This window comes from Raphanus sativus, chromosome 6 (genome assembly GCF_000801105.2).
Source record: "Raphanus sativus cultivar WK10039 chromosome 6, ASM80110v3, whole genome shotgun sequence".
Lineage (NCBI taxonomy): Eukaryota > Viridiplantae > Streptophyta > Magnoliopsida > Brassicales > Brassicaceae > Raphanus > Raphanus sativus.
In genome coordinates, this window is record NC_079516.1 from 8389146 (window position 1) to 8416073 (window position 26928).

At 35.2% G+C, this 26928-nt stretch overlaps 5 protein-coding genes across 5 annotated transcripts; 4 read left to right on the forward strand and 1 right to left on the reverse strand.

Moving 5' to 3' along the window:
• The first annotated feature begins 1730 nt into the window (after window positions 1–1730).
• Window positions 1731–9790, forward strand: LOC130496737 (ethylene receptor 2). The gene is made up of 4 exons (XM_056989103.1): window positions 1731–2250; window positions 2345–4158; window positions 4249–4338; window positions 9189–9790. The coding sequence occupies exons 2-4, from the start codon at window positions 2383–2385 to the stop codon at window positions 9651–9653; spliced, it is 2331 nt and encodes a 776-aa protein (XP_056845083.1). The 5' UTR covers window positions 1731–2250; window positions 2345–2382; the 3' UTR covers window positions 9654–9790.
• A 6952-nt stretch (window positions 9791–16742) lies between these two features.
• LOC108836777 (uncharacterized) lies at window positions 16743–18503 on the forward strand. Its single transcript, XM_056988330.1, has 6 exons — window positions 16743–16896; window positions 16978–17117; window positions 17437–17602; window positions 17851–17949; window positions 18042–18140; window positions 18225–18503. The coding sequence occupies exons 2-6, from the start codon at window positions 16999–17001 to the stop codon at window positions 18393–18395; spliced, it is 654 nt and encodes a 217-aa protein (XP_056844310.1). The 5' UTR covers window positions 16743–16896; window positions 16978–16998; the 3' UTR covers window positions 18396–18503.
• A 1564-nt stretch (window positions 18504–20067) lies between these two features.
• LOC130495493 (uncharacterized) lies at window positions 20068–21408 on the forward strand. The gene is made up of 6 exons (XM_056986898.1): window positions 20068–20144; window positions 20233–20320; window positions 20421–20510; window positions 20982–21092; window positions 21165–21239; window positions 21325–21408. The coding sequence occupies exons 1-6, from the start codon at window positions 20068–20070 to the stop codon at window positions 21406–21408; spliced, it is 525 nt and encodes a 174-aa protein (XP_056842878.1).
• Window positions 21409–23475: 2067 nt separating this feature from the next.
• On the forward strand, window positions 23476–24988 carry LOC108805614 (CASP-like protein 5B3). Its single transcript, XM_018577538.2, has 3 exons — window positions 23476–23940; window positions 24435–24567; window positions 24653–24988. The coding sequence occupies exons 1-3, from the start codon at window positions 23810–23812 to the stop codon at window positions 24845–24847; spliced, it is 459 nt and encodes a 152-aa protein (XP_018433040.1). The 5' UTR covers window positions 23476–23809; the 3' UTR covers window positions 24848–24988.
• Window positions 24989–25318: 330 nt separating this feature from the next.
• On the reverse strand, window positions 25319–26859 carry LOC130495986 (transcription factor bHLH34-like). Its single transcript, XM_056987686.1, has 5 exons — window positions 26698–26859; window positions 26206–26586; window positions 26033–26110; window positions 25795–25957; window positions 25319–25734 (listed from the first exon to the last, which is right to left on the reverse strand). Exons 1-5 carry the CDS (start codon window positions 26760–26762, stop codon window positions 25477–25479), a joined length of 945 nt encoding a protein of 314 aa, XP_056843666.1. The 5' UTR covers window positions 26763–26859; the 3' UTR covers window positions 25319–25476.
• Between the last annotated feature and the right edge of the window lie 69 nt (window positions 26860–26928).

Sequence of the window (26928 nt, forward strand, 5' to 3'; positions counted from 1 at the left end):
TTTCAAATATATACTCATTACTCTTCAGATTCATGTATGGTGAAGGAAACATTAAAAAGATCTACGTTTTGTAGGTCCCTCACATTAATCAACTTCTTAAGCGTTATTTTCATTTCATTTATTTTTTTTGTCTGGGTACTATTTGACAATTATGATATTGATTAGACTAATTTCATCGCTATCCTACTACTTATGTCCCATGGCTTATGTCAGTTCAAAACGTATTGATTAGTGTTAGATTTTGTGATCTTTTGTTTATTAGAATTTTTTTTTTTTTTGCCATCATAAATATTATTAAAGAAAAAGAGTTATTTTACAAATGAGCCCAGAAACGACCCAACATACAAACTATAATGAAAGGCCCATTAAACGAAAACCACTCAAAGCCCAAGAAAAACCTGAGACCCAACGTCACCGCTTCACCGCTCTACACATCTCCACGTGTTGAACCACAACCACCGGATAGACGCATGGCGGACTCTGCAGCTTCGTCAGCTCGAACGGCTAGAGCTCTCCGCCGGACCGCAACCGCAACTTCGCCGGAAACCGAATCACCTACTCCACCCCAAATAGAGGACGACGCTGAACCAATCGAAACAGACCACCGGAAACACCGGGATAAGAACTACAATCCGCCAAATCCACCTCCAACAACAGATATTAAAGGTATAGGATTCAGCGGTTTTCACCAGAGGCCCGATCTTCAGAGAGATGCCATCGGCCCCGCCGAGATCTTCTCCGAATTCAGCCACCCATCACCCGAACAGAACACCCTAAACTCAGCTCGTACGCATCTATGGGAGTCAGGAGCCGGCGACCAATACCGAAAACAGAAACGGTACAGCCCCAGAATCAAGGCCGACGACGGCGGAACTAGAGGAGCCACCGCGTCCCGGAACCAGAAAAGCCGGAAGGTAAAAAGAGAGAAGAAAAGCGACATCCCCTCTCGCCGATAAACATGCAAAACAAAAAACAAAAGAAAAAAACAAAGAGGAGCCGGACCGACGGTGGCTAGAAAGCCTACGCCATCGGCCGGGAATCGTGAATCCGTCGGAGTTCTAGTCAGAAGACAGAGCAGAGTTTGTAGAGAGAGAATATCCCTTTCAACTTCTCTCGTGCTATCAGTATTATTATGATTCTTAGTAATGCTCATAGAATTATTCTTTACATATAAGCCATAGCGATGGACCAAAATATATTTAGGAAAAATTTCGTTGGATCTTTATTATTTTTAGGGTATTTCTTTGACTACAACTAACCCATTTATTAAAGTATATTAGGTTCCTAGATTCACGTCATGTGGCTTGTTGGTTTCCAACGCTGTATTTTACTACTCATTTATTTTATTTTTTTTAAACTATATTCTCATTCTCAGGATATACAGGATTTGATAAATTCAAAGTACCATTAATTTTTTTAATTTACAGCTATAAGTTACATAAAAACATTAATTTATTTTCCCAAATAAACTGACAAGTGGAGATAAATAGCAGAAGTTAATATTTTAATATATTTTTCTTGTCAACAAGTTAATATTTAATTACATGGAATGCATTATTGACACAGAAAAGAAATTAGTAAAAATAAAAAACAACTCAGAGAAAAATACAAAAGTGCGTCCAAGTTCGGTTCATGTAAGAACAAGTGGGACCCAATAGGTTTCCAAATCTAAAATAAATAAAAAATTCCAAAACCTTCTTCTTAAAACCAACGGCTCCAACCTTTACTTACACACATGTATTATAAATTACACTTTCCTTTATATTCTCCAATGGCGGCTTAAGGCATAAACTCCGTCACTAATCTCAGAACCTGAGTGTCTGTCTACAAATCACAGAACACGGAAACAACTCATAGAGGTCTGAAACTCGCTAAGCATCTGAGCTGAAGACTTGAGAGCATCTTTAAAGTACTTTTCTTTTTTTGCGTATATATATGTTGTCAAATCTAGTGAATCATATATATACATGTATGTACGTGCACCACGTTTTTAATATAGGTTTCAGATTTGTCGCTATCTCTCTCTCTTCTCTTTTTAAGATTCTTTTTCTAGATTTGTTTCTCTCTCTCTCTCTCTCTCTCTCTCTCTCTCTCTCTCTCTCTTCTCTTTTTCCGGTCTCGTCGTTTTCGTTCATCGGAATGCCACCGAGAAATCGAAACTTGTCCCACGTTGATTTGCTGGAGTTTCACAAGTTCGATCAGATCTGAGAACTGAAGACAGTTTGGTCTTAATAAAATCATGTCTTTCAGGTACTTTCCTTCTTTGCATGTTCTGTCTATTGCTTAGCCACTTTTAAAGTTCTAATTTTAAACTTTTTTTTTTCATTTTCATCGTTTCTACTAGTTATAGAGAGTCATGGGTTTAAGCATTTTCTTAAGAAGATGATGGTGAGAGAAGTAGCTTCTGTGTTGTTGATACTATTCTCGATACTGATCTGTGTTTCTCCGGCGGCGGCTGGAAACGGCGGCGGGTGTAACTGCGAAGACGAAGGAGGAAGTTTCTGGAGCACAGAGAACATCCTCGAGACGCAAAGAGTAAGCGACTTCTTGATCGCGGTCGCTTACTTCTCAATCCCGATCGAGCTACTCTACTTCGTGAGCTGCTCCAACGTCCCATTCAAATGGGTCCTCTTCGAGTTCATCGCCTTCATTGTCCTCTGCGGTATGACTCATCTCCTCCACGGCTGGACTTACGGTCCCCACCCTTTCAAGCTCATGGTGGCGTTGACCGTTTTCAAGATGTTGACCGCTCTCGTCTCCTGCGCCACTGCGATCACGCTCATCACTCTCATCCCTCTCCTTCTGAAAGTCAAAGTTCGAGAGTTTATGCTCAAGAAGAAGGCTCATGAGCTTGGACGTGAGGTTGGTCTCATTATGATTCAGAAAGAGACTGGCGTTCACGTTCGTATGCTTACTCAAGAGATACGCAAGTCGTTGGACCGTCACACGATTCTTTACACTACTTTGGTTGAGCTTTCGAAGACTCTGGCGTTGCAGAACTGCGCGGTGTGGATGGAGAATGAAGGTAAGAGTGAGATGAATCTGACTCATGAGCTTAGAGGGAGGAGTGGTTACGGCTACTCTGTTTCTATTGATGACGTGGACGTTGTTAGGGTTAGAGAAAGCAATGATGTGAATATATTAAGCGTTGACTCGTTGATAGCTCGAGCTAGTGGTGGAGATGTTAGTGAGATTGGACCAGTGGCTGCCATTAGAATGCCGATGCTTCGTGTGTCGGATTTTAAAGGAGGGACGCCTGAGTTGATTCAGACATGTTACGCCGTACTCGTCTGCGTGTTACCTAGCGGGCAGCCTCGGGAGTGGAGTTATCAGGAGATTGAGATTGTTAAAGTCGTCGCTGACCAAGTGGCCGTTGCGTTGTCTCACGCAGCGGTTCTTGAGGAGTCTCAGATGATGAGGGAGAAGCTCTCCGACCAGAACAGGGCCTTGCAGATCGCGAAGAGGGACGCGATGAGGGCGAGCCAAGCGAGGAATGTGTTGCAAAAAGCGATGAGCGAAGGGATGAGACGTCCTATGCATTCTATACTCGGTCTTCTGTCGATGATACAGGACGAGAAGCTGAGTAACGAGCAGAAGATGATTGTTGATACGATGGTGAAGACCGGGAATGTTATGTCGAACTTGGTCGGGGACGCGATGGATGTTTCGGACGGTAGATTTGTCACGGAGATGAAACCGTTTAGTTTGCACCGCACGGTTCGTGAGGCGGCTTGTTTGGCGAGGTGTTTGTGTCTTTACAATGGGTTTCGGTTTACGGTTGATGCGGAGAAGTCTCTGCCTGATAATGTAGTAGGCGATGAAAGAAGAGTCTTTCAGGTGATACTTCATATGGTTGGTAGTTTAGTAAAGCCTAGAAAGTGTCAAGAGGGATCATCGTCGTCGGTGATCTTTAAGGTTTTTAAAGAACGAGGAAGCTTGGATAGGAGTGATCAAAGATGGGCTGCATGGAGATCACCAGCTTCTTCAGCAGATGGAGATGTGTGCATAAGATTCGAAATGAATGTTGAGAATGATGGTTCAAGTTCTCAATCATTTGCTTCTGTTTCGTCAAGAGATCAAGAAGTTGGTGAAGTGAGATTATCTGGCTATGGGTTGGGACAAGATCTAAGCTTTGGTGTTTGTAAGAAAGTGGTGCAGGTGAGTTATTTCGTAACATATCTCGTTATTAGTGTGGGTTTCGGTCTAGGGTAATCTTTTAACATGTCGTATTCTTTATAATATGTGCAGTTGATTCAAGGGAACATCTCGGTGGTACCTGGCTCGGATGGTTCACCCGAAGCCATGTCATTGCTACTCAAGTTTCGACGCCGACCCTCAATATCATAAAGAACAGAGAAACAGAGTAGAGAAGATGAACACTTAAACTTTCATTTTATTCAACTTAAGGTTTTCATTACAAAGCTATCTCCTTTTATACACAACGAGACCTAATGCTCTAGGGTTTCAATCATACGACAGCGCATTGAGTAAGAACTCCAAAGTTGTTGAATGTCGTTGTCTTCATAGCTGGCTTCTCCGTACATCTCTGGTTTTGTCGTTTGTTGACAAGTGACGAGATGACCGTTGTTGAATTCTTGGTGGGCTTATCAGAAATGTCTTCGACATGGGCCTTTTCTGTAGTCTGTAAGCCCAACTGACTATTACTCCCCCTCAAACTTAGTGTCGGAAGAGAGACACTCAGTTTGGTACGAAGTCGACTGAAAGCATCAAGAGAGAGTGGTTTCGTAAAAACATCTGCAATTTGAAGAGTTGCAGGGATGTGTTTTACCTCCAACATCTTCATAGCCACTCTCTCACGAACATAATGGAAGTCTACTTCAAAGTGCTTCGTGCGTTTATGAAACCGAGGATTTGCTGTAAGACACACGGCAGACAGGTTATCACAGAGAAGAAGTGGTGTAACCTTCTGTTGAAGACCCATAATTCGCAGAAGGTTCTGCAACCATGCCACTTCAGAAGCTGCCATCGACATGGTTCTATACTCGGCTTCGGTAGAGGATTTTGAAACCGTATCATGTCTTCTAGCTGACCACGAGATGATATTTGACCCCAAGAATGTACAGAAACCACCAGTGGATCTTCTTGTGTCTTTGCATCCTGCCCAGTCTGAGTCACTATAGCAGAGCAGTGTAGAATCGCTTGCCTTGTTGATACTAATACCCATCTCAGTTGTTCCTTTGACATACCGCAAAACTCTCTTCAAAAGATTAAAATCTGAAACACTCGGCTGATGCATCTTTTGGCAAATGTAGTTAACAGAAAATTGAAGATCCGGACGAGTCAAAGTTAGGTATTGAAGTTTACCAGCTAAGCTTCTGAAATACGACGGTTCTGAGAACACCTCATCTTGTCCCACCAGATGATCAAGCTTTGTGGGTAGAGGTGTTGAAACAGGCGCACAATCAGCCATTCCAGCTATAACCAGAAGGTCTTGAGCATACTTGGCTTGGTTTAAAAACAGACCATCTTCCTTGTGATGTACTTGAATCCCAAGAAAATAGTGTATATCTCCCATGTCCTTCATTCTAAACTCAGCATTGAGACGTTGCAGAAGTGTCTCAACCAACTTATTGTTGTTTCCTGTTAGGATCATATCATCAACATACAATAAGAGATAGATGAGGTCTGTACCTTGGTGATAGACAAACAATGATGGGTCAGGAAAACTGCATTGAAAACCAAAGTTTATCAAGAAAGTGCTAAACTTATCAAACCAGGCCCGAGGTGCTTGTTTGAGTCCGTATATCGCCTTCTTAAGTCTGCATACATAGTCTGGTCGTTGCTTATCAACATACCCTGGTGGCTGAACCATGAACACTTTCTCTTTGAGTTCACCATGTAAAAAGGCATTTTGAACATCTAGTTGTCTGATCTGCCAATCTTTTGTCACTGCCACATGTAGAATGGCTCGGATTGTTGCAGTGCGCACGACAGGACTAAATGTTTCTAGATAGTCCACACCTTCCTCTTGCTCATTACCTTTAGCTACCAATCTTGACCGAAGCTTCAACACAGACCCATCAGCATTTAACTTTTCTTTGTAGACCCATCTGCAGCCTAGCGGATTCTGACCTTCTTCAGGTGGAACAAGCTCAAAAGTTTCTGTTTCTTCCATGTTTGCCATCTCCACATCCATCGATGCAGTCCAAGCTTTATCTCTTAGAGCTGCTTTGACTGATCTTGGCTCGGAGCATCCAGACTTTACATTAAACAAGGCATACCTGGGATTTGGTTTAACAATGCCTGACCGAGCTCTAGTAGTCATCGTATGAGTTGGGAGAATAGGAACAAGAGGTGGTTGATCTGGAGAAACTGTTTCTCCATCATCACCATTAGTAGAATCATGATCAGAAGACTCATGATCAGAGGATTCAGACAGCTGTTCTGCTTCTCCATTCTGGTGTTCCACAGGTGAGTGAAGATTAGGGGGCAAGACGTGAGCAGTAGGCTTGACCAACAAAGGAAAATCTTCCTCAACATACCGAAACTCAGCTGAAGAATGTGCTTGAGACAGAGCTGGTTCGACTGCAGACTTCAACCACGCATTACGAAGAACAGAAGAAGTTTTATTCTGAAACTTGCTATAGATATCTCCAAAGGGGAACGATGATTCATCAAAAAGTACATGACGGCTGATGTATACAGTTCCCGTTGGAGGATAAAAACATCTATATCCTTTGTATTTTTCATTATACCCGAGAAAAACGCAAGCAAGGGACTTGGGATCAAGTTTATTTTTCATGTAAGGACGTAGATATGGAAAGCATTTGCACCCAAAAACTCGAAGAGAAGTATAAACAGGAGCTTCACCATTCAGACGTTTGTAGGGACTGTCATTATCTGGAAGAGACGACGAGGGAAGAAGATTCCCAAGGAAAGAAGCAGTGAAGAATGCTTCAACCCACAATGCTTGAGGAACTTTACTGTGATACATCATCGTAAGCCCAAGCTCAGTAATGTGTCGATGCTTCCTTTCTGAGATGCCATTTTGTTGCGGTGTGTGAGGACATGACAAGAGATGCTTAATACCACAGCTTGCAAGATGAGCCAAGAACCTGTTGTTGACAAACTCTCCACCCCCATCCGACTGAAATTGCTTGATCTTGTGTTTGTACTGATTTTCAACCAAGGTTTGAAACCTTAAAAACACAGAGTAGAAGTCGGATTTTAACTTTAGAGGATAGAACCAAGAGAATCTGGAGTAGTTGTCAACAAAAATAGCATAATATTTAAAGCCTTGAGTAGACACAATAGGACTTGGACCCCATAGATCACAATGTATTCTTTCTAAAGGATGAGAAGACACTGTTTCAGAAGCAAGAAATGGGAGTTTACAACTTTTCCCAAGCTGACAAGCATCACACAACAACTGAACATCTTTCTTATTCAAAACTATAGACTTATTTCTGACTAGAAACTGAAGAATCTCCTTGTGAGGATGGCCTAACCGCTGATGCCACACCTCATCACTTGTGACCTGCTGCCTTGTGGAGTAGTAAGCCTGAAGCTTTTGATTCTTCAGTATGTAGAGGTCCTTATTCCTTTTTCCTCGTGCTATCACCTGCTTTGTTCCCTTGTCCTTAACACACACAGATTCATCATCAAATGTGAACTCACAGGGATAATCTGATGTGAGTTTAGATACAGACATCAACGATTTTGTAATAGCAGGGCAAACCAAGACATCATCAAGAGGTAAAGTACCTTGAGGAGTATGAATGGCGATGGAACCAACATGGGTGATAGGCAAATAGTCTCCATTTCCTACAATGACTTGATCATTTCCAAGGTAAGGTTGACTGGATGAGAGCTGAGACGCGTCATTCGTGATATGAGCAGACGCTGCAGAGTCTGGGTACCAGTCTTGTCCTGTACCATGCTCACGATCAGACAACTTGACAGTAGCAAAGGCTTTATGAAGCGTCTCAGGGCTCTCAAAATCCTGATCAAATCTGTTGTAGCATCGTGCTGCTGAGTGACCGTAGCGACCGCATATCTGACATGTTGTTCTGCTTGAAGAGTTTCCAGTGAACTGTTGCTGGAAACCTCTGCCTCTAGTCGAGTAAGACTGAGATCCTCTACCACGATATCCACCCCTGTTGTTGTTACCACCACGTCCTCTGTTATTGTATCCTCCACGACCAGCATGAAAGGCTAAATGAGGGTTGACATCGTGGGACTCATTGTTTGTCTGAAGCTTATCATCGAAGTTGATGAGCTTGAAAACAGCATCCTCAAAGCTCATCTCAGAGTTGGAGTCCATGGAGTGTTCTATCACAGTACAAATAGCTTCATATTCTTTACCAAGACCTCCTAAAGCACCATATATGACTTCTTGTTCCGACAAAGAGCTACCGATAGAATCTAACTGATCACAGACACTTTTGATATCATTGAGATACTCAGTCATTGTCTTCTGACCCTTCTTCATACCTTGGAGTTTTCTTTGCAGGTCGAGCTTTCTGGTTGCAGAGACACGGTTGTACTTCTTCCCAAGACTGAACCACACATCTTGAGCTGAGTGTAGTCCATACACAGATCTGAGTGCTTCTTCAGTCAATGAGCCGAAAAGCCAAGCCATAACAAGCTGGTCTTTTCTAACCCATTTTGCAAACTCTGGATTTGCCTCTTCAACCACGGCGTCTTCATTTCGGACAGTGACGGTAGGTGAGGGACGCGGCAAGGTTCCGTTTACAAACCCTAGCAGTGACTGACTTGACAAGAAAGACTCAAATTGGGTTTTCCAAAGGAGATAGTTTTTAGATGAGAGTTTGAGAGTAACACAGTGTGAGATACTCAAAGTAGGAGCTGACAAAGGATCGTTGTCTTCCATAATGCTCTGATACCATAAAGAACAGAGAAACAGAGTAGAGAAGATGAACACTTAAACTTTCATTTTATTCAACTTAAGGTTTTCATTACAAAGCTATCTCCTTTTATACACAACGAGACCTAATGCTCTAGGGTTTCAATCATACGACAGCGCATTGAGTAAGAACTCCAAAGTTGTTGAATGTCGTTGTCTTCATAGCTGGCTTCTCCGTACATCTCTGGTTTTGTCGTTTGTTGACAAGTGACGAGATGACCGTTGTTGAATTCTTGGTGGGCTTATCAGAAATGTCTTCGACATGGGCCTTTTCTGTAGTCTGTAAGCCCAACTGACTATTATATCAGTCCATGGATCAGGCGAAGCATCAGGTCCTGACCACCAACCTCACCCTCATGCTAGTTCTTTATTACGTGGCTTGCAAGTTTTATTAGTAGACACCAATGATTCAAACCTGGCGGTTACGCGTAAACTTTTAGAAAAACTTGGATGCAGCGTAACCGCGGTATCATCTGGATTCGATTGCCTCACTGCCATTGCACCTAGCTCTTCATCATCTTCATCGTCGTTTCAAGTGGTGGTGCTTGATCTACAAATGGCAGAGATGGATGGCTTTGAAGTGGCCATGAGGATCAGGAGCCGTTCTTGGCCGTTGATTGTGGCAATGACCGTGAGCTTGGACGAAGAAATGTGGGACAAGTGTATGCAGATTGGGATCAATGGAGTTGTGAGAAAGCCAGTGATGTTAAGAGCTATGGAGAGTGAGCTCCGGAGAGTATTGCTGCAAGCTGATCAACTTCTCTAGTTGATCTAAACTTGTCATCTACATTCACATTTTTACAACATTGTTTTTACACTATATTAAATGAAATATTAAAAGAAAAATTACAAATTGTTAAACTACATATTAAATGAAATATCAAAAGAAAAAAAAATTGTATATCTTGTCTTTTTGTTCTTTTCCTCTTTTGGACCCTACGAAATTGCATGTGAATCTTAGTATTTTGGTAGGGTAAGACCGCAATATAATATTAGAAAACAAAATTATTCAACTTTATGAATACCTAGTTAAATAGATCTTTTATAGTAGGTCACCCCCATCAGATTATCACGTTTCTATGTTCAAAATAAAAACTGCTATGCTTTATTTTCATATATTTTGTCGACTTCCTTTGTTCTCTTTACATCTTTTTGGAAATAAAATGAACACAAAACAGATGAATATAAGCATGTGACATGCTGCTTGCTTAGATGTCTTCTTTAAGTAAAACTTTCATGAATATATGAGATATTTATTTGTATTTCTGTCTGCCACTTTGTGAACTTAAAAAAAAAGAGATTTTAAGAGTTTATTAGTTACCAGTTGAAATCAATATATATTAGAAAATGTTAGATACATGCCCCCTGGACTTGTGAAGATTAAACTAAACTGCACATTCCTCGAGCATATTAAACTATAAAAACTGCATAAAATAAAGTCGAAATGGATTGGATTTGCAGAAAGTGAATCTAGCGGGAGATGGGTTTACACATCTGGCTAGTATTTATATATGCAAACCCACTTGTGGTAATACATTTGTTTCTTCGAACCTGACAATCTCTATAGAATAGTATTAATCATTAGTACAAAAAAATACTTATTATTTGACAACTACAGTAAAACCCATTATGGCAGATAGATGGCCACTCTTCACTTTGCATTCAACTTTTGCGGACGCATCCTATAACCATCTCGACTATAGTTTTGAGAAAAGGAGGAAAAAAGAAAAGAATTAGACTCACAGTATAAATGAAAAAATATAAACCGGTGGAGATCTCTTTACAAGAAATTGCCTCTTCACAAGTAAAAATGAAATTTATATATTATAAAACCATATATTTACTTATACTTTCTCAATTTATATTTACTTCTAACATTTTCTTCTGAAAAGTCTCTTAAAATATTTTATTTCATTCTTGTATTGCTTTGTTTGAATATAGGCGGCTTTATGCAGCATAGATGATAAATTGATAATGGCTTGAGCAACAAGATCAAGACCAAAGTGGTCGTTCCTAGTCAGAATAGCCGACCAAGTGATGCAAATGATTCGCAGGAGTTGAAAAGTGTTCAAGATCCCGGAATGCGAATGTCATATCAGTTACGCACTAGCAAACAGTAAATATGTTCGGTGTATAATTCATTCCCCTGGCACTTGAGCAAATACCGAAGGGCCCAAGGCATGTGTTATATTATGTGATTTTTATTATAAATACCATATCTCCTCTGAAATTTTTCTAAATATCTGTATTATATTATTTCATAGTATTCTTATCATAATATATGATATATAGAAATGTAAACATATACATAGAAATCTGTTTCCCCTCTTGATCACTGGTTAAAAAGATAGGAAATCAGAGTTTTTTCACTGTGAAAAATATATTCTCGGAGTTAAATTACAACACGAGGAACATAGACACTAGATAATAAGTGGACAGTTTCGGATAACATGGTCCTTGTATATCCAAAATATTGTATAACATAAGTCTTGTCTACTTCTGATCTCGTCATTGACATACGACAGAGATGGTTTTCCTAACAATTACATGTCTTTTATCTTTGTCATGGTTATACTTGAGCCCTTTCTCCCTTTCTAATCACCAACTTGATTTTGAAAACATTTAAATAATACCAGAGCGTTGGTGATTGTAGTACTGAATTGTTTTTTTGTGCAGCAGATTCAAACCTCTTGTAGTAGGAGTAGGACTGATTATTCTTTAAATCGAAGATTTTAAATACTGAATTTGAGTTTCAGAGGATTATAGATATGAGACCTAAACTTTCTTGAATTTTATAGTTTAGCTTTTGGTGTATTTATATATCCGGCAAAAATCAAAAGAAATATCGTCAGAAATTAAGTATATCAATCAGGATTTAAGAGCTAAGAACAAACTATATAAAGAAGGAAAATGAATACATAATCAAAGAACAGAAGCACCGTATATATTCACTACCAATTTTTCCATTTTTCCATTTGATTTGTTCTCAAACACCTGGCATGTTTGAATCTGTATTCAGATATACATTTATAACAAACCAATATTTAAGATACAGAATAAGAAGGCCCAAAATCCATGAGCCTGCCCATTAAGTAGTCTATCAATATTAAAATAAACAATACAAAAATGCATTTTTTCCACACAAACAAGCAAATTCCAGTAATAAATGAAACCCTCAAACATTGACAAAGAAAACATCAATGCACTCCTTCCCCAATCTCTCTCTGATTGAATGTCGCTGTCTTCATCTCCTAACATCTCTTTTGTTATACCATTTCAAATATATTTTGCTACTTTTATTTATGAAAATAAAAAACTTTATAATAGAGATGAGTTTGTTCCAATGTATTCTATTAAAATAACAATTTTTATTATAGAAGAAGAAATATAGATAGATTAGAACAATTTTATCTATAAATGTTATTATACTGGTGAAAATAACAATGAATTGAAAATGTTCTAAGGTATTAACTGTCTGCTAAAATATCTCCGAGTAGTAACTATGCTGAACCATGATCACTGAATTTAACCATGTCCAGTATTGGAGCAAGTAACAACGGAAATTTTAACTCCACAAACTTTATTGTATGCAAACAATACTAGAGATTAGAAATGCTCATGTTTTGTAACACATACTTTCGTTCATTCAAACATTAAACTCAAAAGGGTGGAGTTTAATACATTAGTTGCATTCGATAAAAGCTTATTTTGCCATGCATCCGCTTGTTTGTTCTTGTCTCTAAGAATCCATTCGAATTGGATCGCTTCAAACTCTTCTGCTAGACAGATTATATCAGCAAACACGCTTGAGTCGTTTCGTATGAGTATCCGGTTCTTGAGCTCCCTCCCATTCTCGTGCAATGTACATTGCCTTCGAGACTACATCTCCGGTGAGGAAATCTTCTTGTTAAAAACCAGGTTGTTGCGAGCCGTCCATAACCTCCACATGATCCATGGGGTGAGTCCTTCTGACGGAAACCCAGTCGAAGGTAAACAGAGCAAACTCATCAAATCCTCCCGGTTCACAACTAAATATATCAGTCCGCTGCTATCAATGGTAGAGCTAAAAGAAGCAAAGCTCCATACCTTTTGAGCAAAACCACATTAAAAAATAGATGATGTATAGATTCAGTGAGGCCACATCTCTTGCCCTAGAGATCTGTCTCCAACAGGTAGAGCCCGTTGGAAAACTTTCCATAGGAAAAGTTTAATCTTTGGTGCCACATTAAGCTTCCAAACTCCTTTGTTCCAATCGAAGTCTGTCTGGGGGATCACTTCATCGTCTTGTGTCATCCTCTCATGTTATAAGTCCCGGAATAAAGCAAAGGATTTGTGAAGTTCAGTTTGCTTTGGCTTTGGAAGTAGAGGGCTTCTCATCTTCCTTCTCTTTCTTCTCCTTGCTCTTCATTGCCAATAAATCTTTGTCGATCATAGAAGACCAATATAGCCAAGCTAATTTTTAACCTGAGTGAAGTCGTTTAAGTTGGTAGGGTAAGTAATAATAGTTGAGAGAATTTCCGTTGCGAGCTGAATAAAGAAAACATATAGTAAGAATAATTTTTTTTTGCAAAAGATTCGAGATAGAAATATATGGTTGTACGTACCAAGAAGTAAGATGGGATGAATTGTCCAAAGATGAACCACAAAGCTGCAGTTCCTTTTGCGGTTATGAGCGAAAACTCTAAAAGTCCAACATCGAATGCGACCACTTGCATTCCAGTATAGAAAGTGAGAACCTTAGAGCCATATTTGGTCATCACATTTACTACTGGTCCAACCGTTTTCTCCTCGAGCGAGCCCACCACCGCCGTGTATTAAGTGTAGTGATACAGAAGCAAACTAAATGTCTCGAGAATGTACTCTAATATTCTTACTCTAGAACAGCAGACATGATAAAGACAAGGGCAAATGCCATTCTACAAAAAAATGCAATTGCTGGCATTGACCTTGTTAAGGTTGTGCACATCATGTTCTTAACGTTTGACATCGTCTTATTTTGTTCTTGATGTCAATTTTAGCTATGAAATCTGATTAAGATAGTAGTAAAAAATGCGAAAAACGTCATCATGGAGAGAATAAGGACGTATCTTGATGAGAATCAATTGTTAAGCCAAGAACTCTAGAAACACACTGGTTTTATTTTTCTTAGAAAGCATCAGTAAATAATTGTATCATTTATTTTTATTTTAACATAAGAAACAAGAACTGGGATGTTGATTAAGTGGCAGAGATACTTACTTGTTCCAAAAGTAAATTTTTTTGTTGAATCTGTAGCGTACGAAGAAGTAACTAATTAGAAGATTCGTACATAACATTGAGACGAAAATAGAAGCAGCAACTGACAAGGACGAAGTTGGTTTAGTCAATAAGTCTTAATATGGACAAACACTATTTATTGATGCAGACCGGCTTGTCGAACAAAATCCTTAATGTGCTTCTATTCTTTATATGTGTTAAATATTAGAGAAGGTGAGAATCATGATTTGGGTGTTTTTGAAGTCAACCTTCACAGAAAAGACTTATTTAAAATAAATAAAATGGTAGAGATGTGCATTGCATAACCAAATGTTGAAAATACTAAAAGCACCATTTAATAAAAATATCACATTATTGGTTATGTTGGATCCAGTGACACCATTGTTATGAATAAACGCTAATCAACTTGAAAAAAAAAATTTAAAAATATTTCGAGAATAAAATAAAATGTATTGAGACAGATATTCATTTAGATTTTATATTATTATGAGAATAAATAAATTTTACGATTTTTAAGATCTATCCTTGTATTAGTTTTAAAACTTAATTTATTTTTACTTTTATACATACATATTTACTTTTAAAAAGTAAATTTTCTAATTCGAAAAGACATATCGTATTGCGGAGGGACAAATACTATTTTTCATTGGTGCTTAAAAACATTTCCAGAATTAACAATTAGTTGTCTGCACATATAATCCCTACGTGATCAATCTGATTTTGAATATGAAACAAATTATTTGACTGATTACAGCTAATCATCATAAGATAAGAGTACACGTAACCATTTTATATGGTAACATTTGAAACTTAATGACACCACCTTTTTTGTTAATTAATCAAAACCAATTATGAAAGGGCACAAGTCAATAGCCCATCTTCAAAGAAAAAAATATATAACAGAAATGATATATTTTATTATTATTAAAAAGGAAATATATTTCGGTACTATTTAGAAATATAGATAGCAGAATAAATAAAAATTATTTAGAAACATGTATAACAATATCTATATTTTTAAAATTGAAGTAATTTTAATACTTTTTAAAAACATAGATAGCAAAATAAATGAAAATTGTTTGGAAACAGCAATATTACATTAATTGTATTTTCTAATTTTATTCAGTTTAACAATTTTATTAATTATATTATCTTAACAATAATTCACACCATTAATTATATTATCATAATTATAATATTGCATATTTTTATTAGTTAATCAACATTAACTTTGTGTCAATTATAAAATAAAAATGTAAAATAATTGGGTTTTGAATATGGTTAAACGTTCGGTGTAATTTTTTTAGTAAGACATTTTTTTGTTTTAGTTTCAATCGGTGGAATAGCCAAAACATAATTTAAAGACAAGTTTTGTGAATAAAATGATAACTTAAATCAAAATAAGGAAAAATGTATTACATTTACTATCATTTAATTTCTCACTCTAAATGATTATTTTACTAAATAAAATCAGTTAGACATGAATATTGGCTATCTTCTTAGGTACATGTTGTTCTTTCCGGGTATTGTTTTTTAGTTTTGAAATTAAACTCTGTTTGAATATTATAAATTTATGTGTGGATTTTGCGTTGAGTCTTTTTGGATCTAGATATGTTCAGTTCTGATGTAGGAACTTAAAAATATTTATAACCAATGTATTTTAAACGGGTTCGGATATTTTTACAAAATATTATATTATCCGATTCTGTTCAGTTTTTTTGATTACAATTAGTTATATTACGAGATATCTAAAATATATAACACTAACTATAGAAAACAAATTTTAATATATAAAAATGTAAGAATTATTATCTGTACGAGTGCGCGGATCAATCTCTAGTTTATATAATTATGCTAGTATGTATGAACAAATTCTAATTAATAAATAGGATTAGTTAAGTATCTTATCTGTCATGATCTAATTTTTATGATAAATTATGAAGACAACGCACAGTAGTGATCTTAATGTATTTCATGTGTTTAACGTGGAATCTATTTTCTTACCAAACTAGATAAACCAAGATTAAACACTGTAATTAAAAAAAAAGAATTATTAAAACCGCAGATTACAAACATACAATTGGGTCAATTTTTGTTATTTTCGGATTTTTTTTTGTAAAATACAAATCAAAACAAACAGAAATCACAGGGATACATAGATTTCAAAATATATACACAGCCTGCCTCTTCACACTCTTTTTGCACGTAAAGAATTACGAATGATTTGGTTTTGTTGTTAAACAAGTGTCCATTCTTAAAAAAAAAAAAGTGTCCATTCTTGAGTCAAGAGCTGTTACATTCATTAATTGTTTTTATGTACGCTCGATAAGGATTACGATGTTGGGATGTAAATAGTTTATTTCTCAAATTTAAGTGTCTTGCTTTTTGCTTGATAGCACACCAAGTATGTAAGAATAATGTATTAAGCTATTCATTAATGGTGCACCGTACACAGAATTACAGTTGTCAATGCAGTCTGATGTGCACATCACGTCTTCTATCTTAAATTTCAAAACTAAAATCTTTAAAATATATATACTCACTTATTTCTTGTTACAGGTTATTAGTAATAATTATTCTTGAGTTTAAACAGGAAAAACAACGCTTAGAACGTGCAAAGTGCACCCACCTTTTCTTCTCAAGAAGAAGAAGACCTAGTCGCAATTTTTCTTGGAAATAAATCATCTTCTCATCACCAATCAAATTCTTACTATTGGCTCCTCTTCAGTTTCTTCTCCATAAGCAGTGAAAGAGTAAGTCTTTCTTTCTAAACGATCAAAGTTCCCAACCTTCCGTCCTCACTATATCTTCCTCTGGCTTTAATATTTGATTAGGATACATAGTAAGAACCGGAGATGGACTTTGTGCAGAGAAAAGTGAACAATTTAGGAAGTAAAGTTGCTACTTTCCCTTATGTTGAAACCATTGGAAGAGCGCTTTTTTCCTCCTCCTTCTTCTTCTCTGCTTGGCATGAGTAAGACTAACCAACCACCTCTTCTGTTTTCCTCTTATCCTTTAATTTTCTATTTAATATCCTCATCATAACTATCTTCACTCAGAATTTTAATATAGATTGATCAGGTTGATTTCTAGATTCATAGAAACATTTGAAGATGGTGTGAAATATAACAATTGTAAGGTATATGTTGAGTTTTGTGGTAGATGGTTATGTGTCCATATATTACTTTAGACTGCAACTCGTGTCCGATGTGAGATTCCTGACGGTATCAGACACTCTTCTCAGTTAATGCGTTAACTCGAGACGTACATTTTTTTTTCTTTGCTATATTTAGTTACATGGAGCTTAGCTCCAATTGGGAAGGAGCAGAGGATTACTGGAGACCAAAGTTCGGATATTCAGGAGACCAGATTAAGCATCTTATGGCAATTAGTATCATAGTGAAGACGCTTGGCGGACTTATCTTCATCTATGGCAGCTTCTTTGGAGCTTTCCTATTGGTACTAACTCTCAGCTTCTTAAGATAGTTAACTACAAGTTTTATTTGTTTAGTCTCTAAGAAAACCTCTATCATTAATCGATCTAAAATAAAGATCCTGAAAATGCTAGAACCAACTCTAATTAGAACAAGATATAAAAATAATCAAACTTAAATGTTGTGCAGTTCCTTTGATTTTGAGCTTCATCTTATAGTTATAAATCTCTTTGGTTTCATGTCAAATCAATATGTTTCCTTGTGGTTATTTAGCTTCTACACCAAGGCATTATTACAATGATCCATCACGATTTCTATAGCCATCGTGTCGACATTGAACAATTTGGACTCCTTTATCTCAAATTCAAAAGGGTAGATATTAACATTTAATTTTTCTTTTGAGCCTCTATGGTTTGTTATCTCACTTTTTTTTTCTTATTCTGTCCCCGGATTTGTTTGTTTAGATCCTGAACGAAACGGTGTCTTACGAGACCGTTAACAATTTCTACAAGTCAAACTTTGACGAGCAGCATGTTGAGAATGTCATATCAAAATTCCGTGAGGTGTTTTCTTGATGCCTATATATGTGTAATAAGTTTTACATTACGAAATGTTTCTGCTGACGGAGTATAATGTGTCTTGTGTAGCTTACGGATCAGGCAGCTACAAACTCTTCATTGTTCGGACATAACGAGTTTGTTCAGCATCTCTTAAGCTTCATCAAAGGATTGGCCGTAGTAGGAGCATTGCTCTTTTTCTTGACAATGAAACACAAACTCAACAAAGCTAAAAAGGAATCCAAAGTTAAAACTGACTAAAACTATCCCACTTTCTATATATTATTTTCTTTAAAAATAAATCTTGTGATTCTCTGTGTCTTTTATGTGTTAAATCTAGGCATTGAATCATTTTGGCTAATGAACAAACTCTATCTATCTCTCTTTCATTATTTTTCCATTTTTTTACTTTAATCGTGAAACGATGCTTTACTAATTTATGTAGAAGGGCATAGCAGTGAATACTCTAGTATACATTGTGATTGAAGATATGCATAAGATTAAGCAATCTAAATATTTAAACTACACGAAAAAAAATCTCTTCTTTTTCTTCAAAATGACGCCATTTGAAACAGTTATATATAGGGTGAATCTGTCGGTAAAATAAAACAATGACCAGACGTTACTTGTCACAACAAGAACATAAAGAGAGTTAAGCAAAAAAAAAACTTGTATATATATGCATAGGTCTGGGCACGGATCGAATATCCGGGTTTTTAAAAATATTTATGATTTGCTTCGAATGTTACGGATATCTAATTTTCCGATTTGTTTTGTTTCGGAAAAATACGGATATTCGGAAAAATGGACATCCCGAAAATAAATAGATATTTGTGGATATTTACGGATATCTCATTTGTTTGATTTATATATATAATCTTAAAAATTTATACAATTTTTTTTGTAAAATATCTGTTTTGCATGATATAAAATATAAAAATTAAAAGAAATAGTGAATCTATATATTTTAAAAAATTTAAACTTAGTTAACAATTATAATAATACAAAACTAAAGAAAAAAATCTATAATTGTCATAAATTTTTTCTCTTCCTTTTATATAATACTTTTATATAAGTAACAATGTAATAATTATATAGTTTTATACATTTAAAACTTTAAATATAATAAAAATACATGTATTTATATATTGACGGATCTGATTGGATATTCGCTTCTCAAAATTTTAATATTTGTGATTTGCTTCGATTTTAACGGATATTGAATTTTAGTATTTACTTTGTTTCGAAAGCTTACAAATATCCTGAATTTTCAGATCGAATAACAACGAATAACGAATCAATTAAATTTAATGGATAAAATGTCTGTCCCTAGTATGCACATGCACATGACAAAGATGTAAATTGACCATCTTTGCAGAGCTATTCTCGTAAGGTTCTAGCTTAAATAAGAACCAAATATTGATTAAAAAAATAAAAATAAGAACCAAATAAAAAAAATTGTGTTATATATCTATATAGTTTTTCTGCAACTCATCCGTTTTTATAGTATACATAGTAGATTCACATCACGTAAAATCGAATTATGATCAGTAGCATTAAAAACATCATATTTAAATATTTAATCAGTCAAACTAATCGCATTTTAGTAATGATTCAGAAATACATTTGGCATAATAATATCAACTTGTAACAAGTCAAGTCAAACTAATAACTAGTTGTAGTATCTTAAACATTTTTTCACTTTACTTATAGTAGTGTTTTTTTTTTGGTCAACACTTATAGTAGTGTTTACTCTCGTCCTTTTATATATAAAAGACCATGGTTTGTATATTTAATTTTCCATCATTGAACTACCATATAGTCGTCTCTTTGGTGATCATCATCTTCCTTCCTAACAAACTCTCTTTTTTCTGTCTGGTACATTTAAACACAAATATATATACGATTAATTATCTTTCCTATTGCGGAAAAAATGGAGAAAATGTTGCGTCTTATCCATGCCAGTCGACTTGTTTTCGCGTTTGCGTTTATCGTGTCTGCTTGGAGAGAGTAAGCACTAATCAAAATATTTGATCTAAATGATATATATTGGTTTGTCTGTAAGCTAATTATTAAATTTCAATGTTTTTTCCTTAAGTTATGATGATGAACGTACTTGGTTGGTATTTAACCTTAATGGTGAAGAAGCTGCTCAGGAGTACATAATTCTTGGTATAGTAATGAAGGTGGAGTGTTATTATACCAAATTGTTAAGTATAACAACGCATATGAGAATATTATATAGTTTATCTAATTGTTTCATTATATTGATCATAATATTTTTAGGCCAAGTACATAATTGGTCTTGGTATTGTGATGAAGTTATACGGAGGGATATCTTTCCTCTCCAGCACTTGCCCCGGAGCGCTTATCTTGGTATATTAATTCACGTCATTATCTTATTGTTATGTTTAACCTTGAAATAATAAACCATAAGTACTAAAAATTTGATGTTGTTTGATCGTAGCTTATATACCAAGCAATATTGAGCCCGGTTTTGTATGATCTCTACAATCGGGGTTATATACAATTTCGACAATCGTATCAACATTTTCTACAAATCTCTCATCACAGTAAGAACCATATCCGCGGCTAGACCTGGTGTAGTTAATATACTGATAATATATAATTATAACACACCTGAAACACATTATTAGCTTGTGAAGAACTCGGTTTAAGCAACGCAAGGCACCGGAAATTCTGCGATCAAATAAGCGAGGTGATGAATCTAACTATAACACTTATTATCTCACTACCTTTTACATAACGTACTATTAAGTATTAACTAGCAGATATGATTATATATAACTGATATAAGTATATAACACAACTAAAATGTATGATCAGTATGTTAACGAGACACTGTTAGCAGATAATGGAGTGCGCATGGCCATGTGCCACCACGAGTCCATAGATCAGGAAGAACAGAGCCAGAAATTTTGCGATCTAATTAACGAGGTAATCAAATGTCATTACTTACTTTATCATCACACTATAGTTTGCATAATATTCTGGATCACTTTTTTGCAGATTGAGAGACAAGCCAACTCGAATCCTCTGTTCACACAGAGCAAGTTTAACACATTTTTCTTGCCCTTCATTAAGGTATTTGATAACTTACAATAATTGTCGGTTAGCATTAAGATAACAATAAGTATCAGAAACTAAAACTAGTTTACTATTCTTGTAGGGTTTTGGAATAATAGCTGCTTTGGTGTTCTTCATTACGATAAAACATAAGTATGGGATGCTCAAGAAGCACAAAACTAATTGAGCCGATATATGGCCTTTCAATTGTGTTTTAAATAATTTTGTCTTGTCAGATCCTGAATGAAATGTTGTCCTACAACACTGCATACAATTCAAATTAGACTTTTATGAGTTAGATTTTAATACAAATCAGACTTTGACCAGCAGGGAACTGAGAAAATTAATTAAGACTTTGACCTGTATTTAACGATTGTAGTTTGCGGATAAAGCAATCACAAATCCTTGTCGAGTTTGTTCGACGGCCCTTTAGCTTCATCAATGAATTGGTCGTAGACTCGTAGTAGTAGCAGTGCTCTCTTTAAAAAGAAACAACTTGATGTAGATACAATGTTTTGGAAATTAACAAATATTTTCTTAAAAATAATACAATACATTTAAAAATCAAAGCTATAAGAATTGAAGTCATCGATTTTAAAAGTCCATACAAAATAAATCAAACTAACAAAGCAAACATAATTTAAAACAAATCAACTTGTTATATATATATATATATATATATAATAAAGTAACACAAATATGCCAAATCATTATTTAAGTTTATTATACTTCAAATGTAAAAAAATTCCAAAAATGAAATTAAGTTTATTATACTTCAAATGTAAAAAATTTCCAAAAATGAAATTATTTCAAAACTAACTAGAAATCCATACAAAACAAGGGAAAACTTACAAAACAAAAATTATTAAAAAGAATCAATTTGATATAGATACAATATTTGGAAATTTAAAACAGAATTAAATAATATTTTTAAAAATAATACAAAATGATTTGATCAAAGTAGAAGATAAATTTAATATATAGATTATTTTATTATTTAAATAACTAAAATATTTCTTACATTATTTAAACTTTAATATTATATAAAAAAACTATTTAATACTAGTTAAACTCTATCAAAATATTTATTGTGATTAAAATTTATATCTAAATATTATATTATCACACACACACACACACACACACACATATATATATATATATATATATATATCAAACATTCGTTGTAAAATATTTATGAGTACAAATCAAAGTTGAATATTAAAAATAGCTTAACCGTTTATATCATTAAATTAAAATATATGAAAAACATATTTACAACATTTTATCAACTTTTTAAATGCATCCAACAATCTATAATATTTAATTTTTAATTTTTTTTCTAAACAATAAAATATATTTCTAAATATAATTTATATATTGATAAATATAAATAAATAAATGAATAGCTAAGAACTAATATTTTTGAAGTGTACAGTTTTTTTGAGACAATTGAAGTGTAAAATTTCATAAATAAATTATAAACGTAAGGTAAAAACAAAATCAATATCCTAAAAAACTATATATAAATAATTATTAGAATTTTTAAAGAATTAACTTAAAAGCTTAACAAAATTATAAATACAAATTCATGTATACCGTGAATATATAATCTATCATACATTATAAAGACACCTCAAGAATATATAATATTTCAAGTAAATGATAGGGGACACTATTATTAAGGAAATATTATTTCTAAAAAAATCAAAGAAATGCGGTTTAAAAAGTTAAATTAAAGTAATTTGAAAATATTGATCATGTTTAGAAATTTTTATATTTTTGTGATTATAATTTTGGGAAAGCAATATTGTAAAAAAATCAAGTTTATAAGTAATTTTAACATATTCAAATTAATTTTTAAACTATAATTATTATGTAAACTATAAACTGCTCATTTTAAATTAGTTTTTTCTCATTTAAATTTTAGAAGTTCATTAGAATTTTAGAACTAGAAAAAGACATTTTGCTCTTCATTCTGTTAATATATCATCCTATTCTTATCATTTTTTCTTTGAAAATTATATGAATTGTCTGATTTTATAAAATACAAACGTACAACTTTATAAAATTTTATATTGTTTTTTTATGAAATTAAACAATCAAACTTCAAAAATGAATTTGCCGATGGAGAAAAAGCAAACTTCCAACAATGGAAAAGTTCAAAGATGTACTAAAAATATACAGAAATTTGTCAATCACTTTCACCATCAGCTATATATTAAACTAATTAAAAAAAATCCACTTTCCAATAAACAAAACATTAAACACAAAAAAATGCGCATTTGTTCTTCTTCGCCAATCCCTCTCTGTGCCCTTTCTGTGGAAAAAAGTAAACTCAGCAAAAGTCTTTAATTCTACTCCTCTGATCCTTCAATTTCGTATCCTAAAACCCATTTAAAAAAAAAAAGAAAACTCTTTTGTTTCCTCACCGGTAAAATCGTCTGATCTTTTCAGAATCTTGTTTTATTTTTTGGCGGCAAGGTTCTATTTTTTTTTTGCCTTTTTTGTCGGAGAAGTAAACAAAGGCTATATTTTGACGATTTGGGTTTGTGTCTTACTTTTGATTTGTGTCTTGGAAGAGAGAAATGATAGATATCCCTGGGGCACCAGGGACTTTGACTGGTCTTGTCTTGAGAATTTCTCAGTGTGTTTTTGCTGCTGCCTCTATTTCTTACATGGTTACCTCCGGTGGATTCTTCAGCTACACTTCTTTCTGGTATTCACAACACTCTCTATCTTTATCTGATCAGCCTCGAGATTGTGTTACTGAATAGTATGGCATTGAAATCTAGGGAGGGTTTCTACAGATCCATTCGTCGTAGAGAATTGCTTTTTGATTCTTTAACTAGTTTAGACCTCTAGACTGCTCAATTGGGTCTGATGCTAGGTACCTGGAAGTTGATCTTTTTCTAGACAAGTGTGTATTGCTTCATGATTGAGGAAGATAGGTGTTGATATTGGTTTCTCTTAAGTTTCAAAACATCAAGAAGCTATAGGCTTTTTCTGTATCCTCAGCTCTTACACAAATGTGGCGTGTTTTTCTCTTTTGGGAAACTTTGATATTTTAGTCAATCTTCAAAGTTGTATGCTTTCAGATGTAATCTGATATTTGATTCTGTCACTATATAGCCTTCTCAAGCTATGTAAAGGAAAAAAGATTATAACTTTTTTAAGCTTATTTTTCTTACTCTTCTCAGTATTGATTTGCAGCTACCTAATTGCAGCAATGGGTTTGCAAGTCATATGGAGTTTTGGTCTTGCAATACTAGACACCTTCGCTTTATTTACAAAGAAAACACTTGTTAGCCCGGTTTTGATCAGCCTCTTTGTAGTTGGAGACTGGGTAAGTCCCTCTCTGTTTCTCTTCCAAAATGACACAAACAAATCATCAAAAACCTTAAACCATCTTTTGTTTGTGTTTCGTTCAGGTAACATCAACATTGTCTCTAGCAGGAGCCTCGTCCTCTGCAGGGATAACGGTTTTATATTTTGGGGATTTAGGAAGCTGCACTTTTGAAGCAGAGTGTTGGAGGTATCAACTCTCTGTTGCTTTAGCTTTCCTTTCTTGGATCACAATCGCCATTTCTTCACTTACCACTCTTTGGCTACTTGCTTCTGGATAACTCAACAACCGCATTCACTTGTACAAGTTCCATATGTATACATACTCTTATGAGACAAAAGCCATTTTAAAGATTTTTGATTCTTTATTTTGTTAATAGAAACAATTATACCTTTTTTTCTTAACTCAATTTTATGTAACTTTTTGATGTTTTAAAAGTATACTTCTTATGTAAATTAACAGTTACAAGCCATTTTATGTAAATTTCAATTATGGATAGTGCTTGGATCAAAACTAAGATTGATAGAAATAATAATAAAGAAAAATTGATTGGTGTGCCTTACTTTCAAGCTAAATTGACAAAGATCCAACGGCTGTGGATTAAATGAGATTAAAACAAAGTGGCAAAGATGCTTCTACTATGACCCAACCACTATTTTGAAGTACTGTTGTGTGTTTATTTCCACCTTTGTATTGTTTAATCAAGAGAGCATAAAAGCAGAACCTAAAGAATAAGCTCTTGCTTTTTCAAAAAAAAAAGAATAAGCTCTTAACACTTGAAATCATAACATTATCTATCCCCCAAATAAGTTACTGCAAAACTCATAACAAAGAATCATCTGAAGGAAACAAAACTCCAGAGTGACTGTTGATATTATGATTCAATGCTACTAAACAAAAGGAAGCTGCTTAAGCAGCTTTAGACCAGTTCTGCTGATCTTGAGAAGTATCACGCTGCGAAGGCGGTAGTAAGTATGGCATCACTGGCATGTTTGGATAGTAACCATAACTTCCGTAAACCGCCATTTTATTCTGATGGAAAGCTGCCGGATGAGAGGGCATGAAACCAGGAGACGGAACAGCCGCCATTGATCTCATCTGTTGCTCCATCTTCTCTTTATCTGACTTCAACACCATCTTTTCTTCTCTTAGCTCGTTCTTCTCCTCCTGTTTTACAAACTGAATAAGTCTCTCATAGTTTCATTAGGACAAAAGTGAGAAACCAACCTTGAGACTCTTGATTTCTTCTAGAAGCATCTGGTTGGTTTCTTTAAGCTCATGAGCTTCACCTCTGAGCTGATTCACTACCCTGATTGCATCATCGAGGATCGCTGGTTTATCTGTCTTTGGAGTCCTTGTAGGCTCCAAAACAGAGCTCAAATCCATGAACCTGAACAAATACAAATACCAAGTGAATACAACATCTAAAAAACACAGCGCATTAGGGCAAAATCTCTGAACATACTTGTCGTTTAGCATCTCCCTTTTCTTTTTCTCACGACCGGCTTTGGTTCCTGGCTTGCTACATGGTCCAGTTCGTCCCCTGTTCATACATAATCAGATTCAGACAACAGATAACAGAACAGGTCCCTATAGATAACCAAACAAGGAGATCACAATCAATGTAAAAAGGTTGACCTCTTTCTTGAGCATTCTTCATCAAACTCTTCCTTGACAACTTCAACAGAGGATGAAGAATTGATCTCCACAACAGGGCAACACGCTCGTTCCTGTTCCTGTTCCTGCTGCACATGAGTCGTTGTCCCTCTAAAGCTATGTGTCCCCAAATCCAGTTGTGCTGATCCAATGCTGTTGGTACTATAGACAAGGCCACAAAAAGGTCCTAAACCGTTGTTGTCACCGGTGAAGCTACAGACTTGCGGAAGGTTTCCACTAAAGGAATCGAACTGGGTACATACATGATGGTCTTGCTCTGGCTGCAAATTCAAACCAAACTCGGGAAAGAGGTTTTCCTGATCTGTCTGTTGTATAAACGCGTAAGGATCTTCTCCTTCATTGCTACAGAATCAATGAAAGTGAAACAAAACAACATGGGTTCGGTTCACACACGAACCAAAAAGAATAATCATAACTGAAGGCAGATTGAATAAAAAAAGAACTGAAAGGAACCTATGATGATCGAAGCAAAGGGAAGCGAAAAGATCGTCGTCGTCTTCGTTTGATTGATACATCATTAGAGAGTGAATGCAGAATCTGAGAGTATTCAAATCGTCAGGAGAGAGAGAGAGAGAGAGAGGGAGACGCGCAACAACAAATCAACAATACACAAATGTGTATAGAGGGAAATAAATATGAGAACAAATCTCAGTGACGTCAATAGTCGGAGTTTGTTATCACAAA